Source organism: Vicia villosa, linkage group LG1, assembly GCF_029867415.1.
Source record: "Vicia villosa cultivar HV-30 ecotype Madison, WI linkage group LG1, Vvil1.0, whole genome shotgun sequence".
Classification (NCBI taxonomy): domain Eukaryota; kingdom Viridiplantae; phylum Streptophyta; class Magnoliopsida; order Fabales; family Fabaceae; genus Vicia; species Vicia villosa.
Window position 1 is genome coordinate 216,545,577 of NC_081180.1, and position 8,935 is coordinate 216,554,511.

Genomic DNA, 8,935 nt, shown 5'->3' on the forward strand with positions numbered 1-8,935 from the left:
TCATATATTTCACTCAAAATTCATACGCAGAACATTTAACAACCCTACATGAGTAAGCCCTAAACATATCCGAATATCATAAACACCACAGACAACTCTATACATTAAGGGGTTATCCTCATTATACTTTTGTAGCAAAGTACAAATTTAATGAATACGTAATCTTTTGTGTGATATAAATTAATTTTAATGACTTATTTTTTCATATGGATTAATGTTACATATTTGTTTCTTTGGTTGATCATTTTAGAAATAGATAACAATTTGTTAGTGTTAAGGAATCCATTGATAGATGGGCATCATGAAAAATATGAATAAAAAGCAAGTAGAAATATTCCATCATTTAGTTATTTTAAGGATAAAAAACTAGAATTATAGAAGAATGTATAACTGATTAAAGAAGTGCAAAAATATTATTGCAAGACTTAAGAATTCAGAAACGTTATCACTTCTAATGGTTTTAATTTTTGTGATAAGTTGTGTTGAAACAAAGGCAAGATGGCCACTCCATAATGGAGATATAAAAAGGATTCAAGGGTTTCTTGATAGATTAGAGTCACCAGAACCACCGTTGACATCAGAGGAAGAACTTAAGACTTGATCCTCCTTAGGAGACAATGGAAGAAAAATAAAAAAAGAAGAAACTAGAATTGATAAATTTGGTACTTAGGTTTGCGCAATATGTGAATTTTGTGGCTTTTTGATAGGGGGTTTCCTATCAAAACTATGAAATTAGGGTTTTCTACACTAAAAGGGGAAGAACACTAAAAATTAAGAGAATTAAAATAAAAGATAAAAATAAATTTCGATTTATTTGATTGATAATTTTCTCATCTCTCAATGAATACATATATAATAGTAGTGAATAGTAACTAAAGACCCTATAACTAATTAAAGCCCAAACTATCCTAAGAATATTCTAGAAAACATCATAAAATAAAATAACTCCCAATACATCAAAATACTAATAAAACTCATTTAACTAATAATAAATTATTCTATTAATCTCCCTATCATTGTCGCGGGGTTCACATGAACCTTATCCTCAAGGTTCGAAAATAAATATGAGAGTGGAGATATTGTTCCTGAAATGATGTTATAGTTGATAGGTACTCGTTCAACTTGAGACCATGCTGCCAGAATATTCAGTCATGGTCATGTGATAACAGGCTTGATAATATCCGGTGTTATTATATTTGTCCCCATGGAAGAGAAAGCTGCTACTTCTGGAGTAGGTTTGGTACCAACAACAATTATTGTTGGGATGATTTTAGAAATGGGGTTCTTATCTGTGTTTATGTATGCTTGAAGCTCTTCTACAACATCATGTCCAATAATAGTGGTTGGGATAACAAACTGAAAACCAACTTCTTTGGCATTATGGTCGATAAGTATCATTCCAACACCACCACCTTGCTTTAGTAGTATGGATTTTTCTTCTCTATTGTCAACGAATGTTTCAATTGTGCAAATAACAATTTTTCCATTGATTAAGGTAGGATCTAGAGTATTGTTATTGCAGAGGCTAGCGTTTGTTGCTGGAACTCCAGAAACTCTAGTTGCACTTCCATGTCAAACCATGAAAACTCTCCATTTTTATTGGGTTTAGAGAAAAACCCTTCAAGACTTTTGGGTTGCCGAGGTAGATATTTGAATTGAATTCTCTGTCTAACGTGCTAGCGGAAACGATAAGGATCCAAGGAGCAACATTGCAAGCCGTTCGAGGAAACACGGAGTTTCCAGCAGAAGCAGAAACAAGAATCTCCTTTTGAAAAGCATGGAATGTTCCAATACTGACCGCGTCCTCGAAGTAATTCGGCTGCGGAGGATTAGGACCAAAGGAGAGGGAAAGTATGTCAACACCATCATGAATGGCATCATCTATAGCCGAAAAAGATCAGCATCATTGCAAAATCCAAACTAACAGGCCTTGTAGATAGCACGCCTTGTACTTGGAGCACCACCTCTAGCTGTTCCTTTGGCAATGCCGAATAAGCTAGCATTAGCAACAATGAATCCTACAATGGTGGAAACTGTGTGTGTTCCATGTCCATCACTCTCTCTAGCTGATCTGAAGAAAACCTTGTTGACAACACCTTTTAGAGAACCATTTTCTGCGTCAAAACCTTTTGAATAGAACCGCGCACCAATGATTTTATTGTTACAATTGGCTAGCATAAAACTATCTCCAGTAACACACTTTCCCTTGAACTTTTAAGGCACGTGACCTATACCGTAATCATTAAAGCTTTCCGATTTCAGCCATACTCCGAATAACCCAAAGCTTTGACCAACATCAAGAGTCCAAGGCAAAAAAAAAACATCAAAGATAACACAACTTGGTGGAGTTTCTGAGGTGGACAATTTTTGGAGAAGCTCGAAAAATGATTTTGATCCAACTCTCCAAAAGGTTTCTTTGTAAATATCTAAGCTTTCTGTTGCTGATAATCCTCTTTCATCGTATCCATCTGAGATGCTTTCAACTTTGATTAAAGTAAGGTTTTTGTAGCTAATAGTTTTCCAAGGAGAAGTAACGGTTATGAGTGTTAACTTAACATCAACAACTCCTCTTTTATCAGCATCTCTGAAGAACATGTGTCCGTCGTTTTTACTTCCAACATAGCACACAAAAATTAATTACCAGAAGTTACAAGCCCAGAATTGTGTTGAATGCCACTAATTTCAATTTCTAAATTGCCGTAAACCGAAACAGGAACCACTTTACACTCATCTAAAAGCTCAACCGAAGTCATATGAAATCTAGATTCAACTATTCTAGCTTTCTTACTCTTCACTAAACTATCAAAATATAAATCAAACAAAGAATCAGAATTAAAACCTAAATCACCATATTCGATTAAATCTCCCAGAGTTTCATCAGAACTCACTGCAAGTCCCTTGAGTCACTCGATTTCTTCGGCATCGTCGACTTCATAAAGTTCATCGTGAATGACTTTGGAAATATCCTCTTTGGCGGAATTAGGTTTAAGAATACCTTGTTTAACGAACTCTTTGCGTTTGAGAGCGGTTGCTTTGACGATTTCACTGAACAAATCGTCTTGAGAGGATTCAATAGAGGAAGCTTCGTCAGAAATGTCATCGGCGAGGTAAGTGGTTTGGTTGTTTTGAAAATCCTCTTCATCATATGGTACAAGGAGAGAATTCTCAGTATTTGTAGTCTCGAAATTGAAACTGTTGTCGAGGAGAGGGGCGATGTTGACGTCTTCGGGATCGTCACGGTCAGATGTTGCTTCCTCGCCGAAGATTGAAAGTAGAATAACTCCTCCGGAAACTTTGTTTGCAGTTTTCCAGAGGGAATCTGGGGAAACTATAAAGGGATCATAGGGTTTTGAAATGGTGGTGCCATTGATACGATTGGGATGGTTGACGAAGTTGCGCTCAGAAGGTTGTTGTGGAGGCTGATGAGGGAATCTCCCATCTTCATTTGGAAGAGCAGAGGTAGTCAAGGTTTGGGAGAAATAGTTGCCATGGATGTGATTTCTTCGTAGCTTGAATGAAAAGGGGGATTTAAGGGTTTTGGTTTGGGATTTAAGGGTTTTGGTTTGTAGAGGAAAGGAAAATATATAAGGAGGTATTGTGAATTGGAAAGGGTTTTGAGACTTTTTTTTTAGATCTTTTCTTAAAAGAGGGATGAGTGACTTGGAGATACTTATCAATATCTCTTCTATTTCTAGAATGAGTTTGATATTGATGACAAATTGTGAAAGAGGTGTTTTTTGGTTGGAGTTGTTGATGATAATTATTGTAGTCATATGAATAAGGAGATGATGAGTAGGATGTAGATGGGTTAGGCTTAGGTGGATGTGGTGAATATCCATGATTTGGATACAAACTTGGTGATGATGATCCAACACAAGTGTAACATGGTGTAAAAAGTTCCCATGGAAAAGATGGAAAAAGTTGTGGTAGGAGTTGTGAAAGAGGGGTTTGTGGGATAGGTAGGAGGAATATTTCATGGATGATATGAAGGTGTATGATAAGGATAATCCATAGGAGAATTTGAGTACATGATGAAATTGATAGGGAGTTTCCTATCAAAACTATGAAATTAGGGTTTTCTACACTAAAAGAAGAAGAACACTAAAAATTAAGAGAATTAAAATAAAAGATAAAGATAAACTTTGATTTCTTTGATTGATAATTTTCTCATCTCTCAATGAGTACATATATAATAGTAGTGAATAGTAACTAAAGGCCCAATAACTAATTAAAGTCCAAACTATCCTAAGAATATTTTAGAAAACATCATAATATAAAATAACTCCCAATACATCAAAATTCTAATAAAACTCATTTAACTAATAATAAATTGTTCTATTAATCTCCCTATCACTTTTTCTTCAAATACCATAATACAATCTATACTAAGAATAAATTCATAACTTAATATTAAATTATACACAAACACAAATTGAAATTGAAGACGTAAGAAAAGAAAATTCATTAACTTAATCATGAGTATTACAAGATGACAATGAGGTGCTTAATGTTCTATTCAACTTAACTATAACTAATTGTCAGGTCTAACCAACTAATGTGGTAGGCTAATAGTATGTGATCCATGAAAAAATCTACAAACTTAATCAATCCAATAATTCTAAAAGATCATACCATAATCCAATTTTAATGTGGCCTAGACAAAATACCACCCATTTTGGATGGTGGGAATGAGGACCAACTCATAGATATTCCGTCTCATTGACAAAATCCTGACTGTCAAATTTAAAATATATCTAGAATATTTGAAATGTAGCCACCTGAAAATGATTGCAACATAATGTTTTCACATTCATTCATAGACTTTTCTAAGTTGTTGGTCTAACAATTATTTTCTCATGTTCATACATCCACACAAACATATAATAATGCGTGTATGATTATGATTCCCTTGATTGACAACATTTTAAAACTTGACCTCTTAATCATGGTAAACAACTACTCAACTCTTGAAGGCTAATTATTGACTATAATCTCTCCCACTAGACCATAACATTTAGCTTACAATATTGACAAATCAAGAATATTAAACTTACCAACACATATATGCAACCCACTTTTGTTTCAACAGCACATGGACTAGCAAAATACATGGGTAATGAGTGTATGTATCCATCTCTTTGTTTCTTTTGGGAGAATATTCTTGACTAAAGATAAAATAAAATAACTCATAGGAATAAAGTACAAAGTAATATAAAACATTCTACCCAAAAAAAAGTAATAGAAAACAAAGGGAAAGAGAGTAAGACAAAATCAAAAGGATAAAAAAAAGAACATAATAATACAAAAATATTTAAGAAAGAAAAAGAAAGTGAGTAAAATGATGCAAGCCCCACTTAGAAGAGACAAGTAATAATAAGTGGGAATCTCTACTCTTTGCATGCTCACTAAAAAAATACACTACACTCCCATGACACTTTCCAAGCTTTTCACTTCCTAGTTCTTTCCCACTTCATTTTGTCCACTTTTTTCACATTTTCATTTTTCACTTGTTTTTCCTAAACTTTTGGTTATATACATTGCAATCATAATCATCATAAATGTTTTACAAAACCAAAATAATAAACATGGTCCAAAACAAAACCAAACTTACTAGCATGTTTGATTGAATCGGCCGTGAGATTGTCAGAATCATAGTGATATCGATGACAAAAACTAAACTTTGAACAGTCTCATCGCATATTCAAACATACACTTCTACTTCAATTGAGAGTCATCGGGAGCTTTGACTCGAAAAGTATAACACACAAACAAACAAAATTGAGTCAACAATTGAGTCAACTCATTCTAATCTAGCTCTAGGATGAATATCTTTGAGAAGTCCCAAAACTTGCTGCATTGTAGGCCTCTTCGCAGGCGACTCAGCAGTACAAAGATACGCAACTCGGAGACTCTCCACCATTTGATTCTCCGAGTCACAACCACCGAGTTTGATCCTATCATCAAGCGCCCTCACTCCATGCCCCTCTCTTACAAGCTTTCTCACCCAAACAACCGTCTCCGCCGTACCAGGCTTCCCCGTTAGAAGCTCCATAAGCACGACACCAAAGCAATAAACATCTGTTTCAGTACTGCAATTCGGAGGACATTGTTGTCCGAATTTTCTGAACCCGAAATCGGCTATTCGTGGCTCAAAGTCATCCGCGAGAAGGACGTTCGATGTTACCAAATGGCCGTGGACAACGGGCTTTGATCCAGCATGGTGGAGGAAAGCTAGACCACGCGCGACACCTATAGCAATACTGTGTCGCGTTGGCCACCCCATTTTCTCCGGCGAAGGCGTTCGTGATCCGACACCGTTTTGAATTTCCCATGTGTCAGTGCTCCAATCCTCCACATTAGTCTCTCCCGTCGGTAATTCCTGTAACCACCGGCCTAAATCTCCGTTTGACATAAACTCATACAAAACTAGCTTTTCCTTCCCTGAAATTCCAATTACATAATAATACATATCAAAATTTAATAACAATAATTCACCCAAATCAATGTAGAACAATAACAATCTCCTATTACACGCACCATGTAAAGAAAAAAAATCCTACAATTTTGTAATTCATTTGAATAAACATTACATGTTACATTTTGTTTCTTTCTTTATTTTTGGTACAAGTTACATTTTTATCTATATAGCTTGAAACATAACGTTACATCTCATTAACTTTTATCCAAAAATAATACACGTGCAAAAATATATAAGTTGAAATAAACATAACTTTTACTAGCATGTTAGGCCCGCCCCACCTGTCCGTTTTGCAAGTATTTTTTGTTCGAAGTAAATTAAAATTTTAGTTTCACACTCTCTTCTAATATGATCGTCCCGTTTTATCTATTTTTCCGGACTTTTGTAGATTCGGACATGAACATAAAATTTTTAAAATTTTAAAATTTAAAAGGTGATGTACCCTATCCACATCCTGATTCAATTTCAAATTAATTGTCTGCATTAGGAAGTATACTACTTTTTTTTAATAATGTTGTTTTATTTTTATTGTAAAAATTTCCAAATAGTACTACCCTATAAAAAAACAGAAAACTGAAAAGTCCTTGCATAAATTTCCAAACGTAATCATAACAAAACCAGAGCTAGATTTAGATGAAAAATGTTTTCACATTACCAAAACTAAAACCCGTGAAAGCCATTAAATGAGAGTAGCTTAATCCAAAAGTACACTGTAACAAAAAAATATCAGAACTTTGGAACCATTAGAGTGTACCTGCAATACAGTAACCGGAGAGAGGCAAAAGATTGGGATGTTTAAGCTTCGACAAGTCAACGAAAGTTGCAACAGAGTCATCATGATCAACGTCTCTAGCGTTTTCAAGAACCTTGATTGCCACGTGTATGTCACCAGGTAAAACCGCACGGTAAACTGGCCCACATCTACCTTCAGCAAGCTGTGAATCTTTTCCGAAGTATGACGTGGCGTTCATGAGATCAACGAACGTGATGTTCATCAGTGGCTTCTCAAACATTACAACTGCTGCGGAAGATGGTTCTTTCAGATCAGCCACCCATGATGTTCCGGATTCGGTTTCGAATTCGAACGGTCCTGATTTAAGGGTTGTTGTTGATCCTAATCCTATCACTGGTTTTGAAATTGAGATTGCCCATTTGTTCTTCTTTGCTTGTTGTCGTTTTTTTCTGTAATGAATGATTGCTAATATGGATAACACGACGAGAATGAAAGTTGAAACTGAGGAAACTGTTGCGATGATAATAATCTTGGTTTTTGTTTTTGAATTGTGTTTGTGTTTGTTTTTTTGTTTGGCTTTTTTCATGTGGAGTTGTTGTTGTTGATGGTGGCGGTGGTGGTGTGGTGGGTTTGGGTTTGGGTTTGGTTTTGAATGAATGTTTGGTGTTTTGGATGCGTTAAGGTTATTGTCGGAATCGAAATTGTGACCTGCGTGAATGAACGATGATTTTCCGAATCTTTTGATTAGTTTTGACAATGGAGATGAAGATTTGAAGTTGTTGTTTGAGATGTTGAGGAAATTAAGGTTGTTGAGAGGTGGAAAGTCGTAAGGGAAAGTACCGTTTAAGGTATTGTTTGAGAGGTTTAAGGAAGTGAGTGAAGTGAGATTCGAAATGGGTTTTATGTTTGCTTTGATGTTACAGTTTGAGAGATCGAGGTGGTTGAGTTTCGTGAGATTTTGGAGGCCTGAAGGTAAGGTGTTGAGGTTGTTGTCGGAAAGGTCGAGGATTTTAAGGTTTTGGAAAGAGGAAAGATGAACCTGGTTTGTGAATCTGTTGTTTGAGAGATTGAGAGTTTGTAGGGATGATGAAAAGGGTTTCATTTGGAATGCAATGCTTCCACCGAATCTGTTGTTGGAGAGATTCACTGTTGATAAACTTGATGAGGTAGTTTTCCAGAACCAGTTTGGGACTTGACCTTGTAGATGATTTTCGGAGAGATCGAGAATCTTTAAGGTTGTCATGTTTTTTAGGTATCTCCATGAGATGTTTCCGGTTAGGTTTTTGGATGGAAGGTTTATGATGTTAATCTCATTCTCGTTCTCGTTCTCACCCTTTGAACAGATTAAGAAGCCTTTTGTTTGGAAGAATGAAGAGTTGAATCCAGAGACAGATTGGAAAGCCTTTGATATAAGATTCATGTTTTCAATGTTGCATGAAGATGAAGATGATGATTTTGTGAGAGTAATAAACAATAGGAGATTCATCAAGAACATCAAGAACATGTAAAAGAGTTTCATTTTTTGTTGTTGTTGTTAGATGCACAATCTCAATCTTAATCTCATGTGTGTTGTTTGTTGATATAGTTGTTAAGAGTTTTGAATGAAGGAAAAGACAGAGTGAAAAGAGACAGAGTTGGTGGAGTATTGTAATGTTGTTGTTGTGTTGGTTTTAGTGGGACTGTTTGTGGTTAATAGTAGTGAAGTGGGAGGAAACGGTGTTATT

At 35.4% G+C, this 8,935-nt stretch overlaps 2 protein-coding genes across 2 annotated transcripts; both read right to left on the minus strand.

Annotated features, from left to right (window-relative positions):
* Window positions 1-1,155: 1,155 nt before the first annotated feature.
* Window positions 1,156-2,595, minus strand: LOC131594861 (subtilisin-like serine-protease S). Its single transcript, XM_058867067.1, has 4 exons — window positions 2,235-2,595; window positions 1,926-2,126; window positions 1,674-1,881; window positions 1,156-1,564 (listed from the first exon to the last, which is right to left on the minus strand). Exons 1-4 carry the CDS (start codon window positions 2,593-2,595, stop codon window positions 1,156-1,158), a joined length of 1,179 nt encoding a protein of 392 aa, XP_058723050.1.
* A 2,396-nt stretch (window positions 2,596-4,991) lies between these two features.
* LOC131644878 (calmodulin-binding receptor kinase CaMRLK-like) lies at window positions 4,992-8,935 on the minus strand. Its single transcript, XM_058915490.1, has 2 exons — window positions 7,233-8,935; window positions 4,992-6,441 (listed from the first exon to the last, which is right to left on the minus strand). Exons 1-2 carry the CDS (start codon window positions 8,728-8,730, stop codon window positions 5,801-5,803), a joined length of 2,139 nt encoding a protein of 712 aa, XP_058771473.1. The 5' UTR covers window positions 8,731-8,935; the 3' UTR covers window positions 4,992-5,800.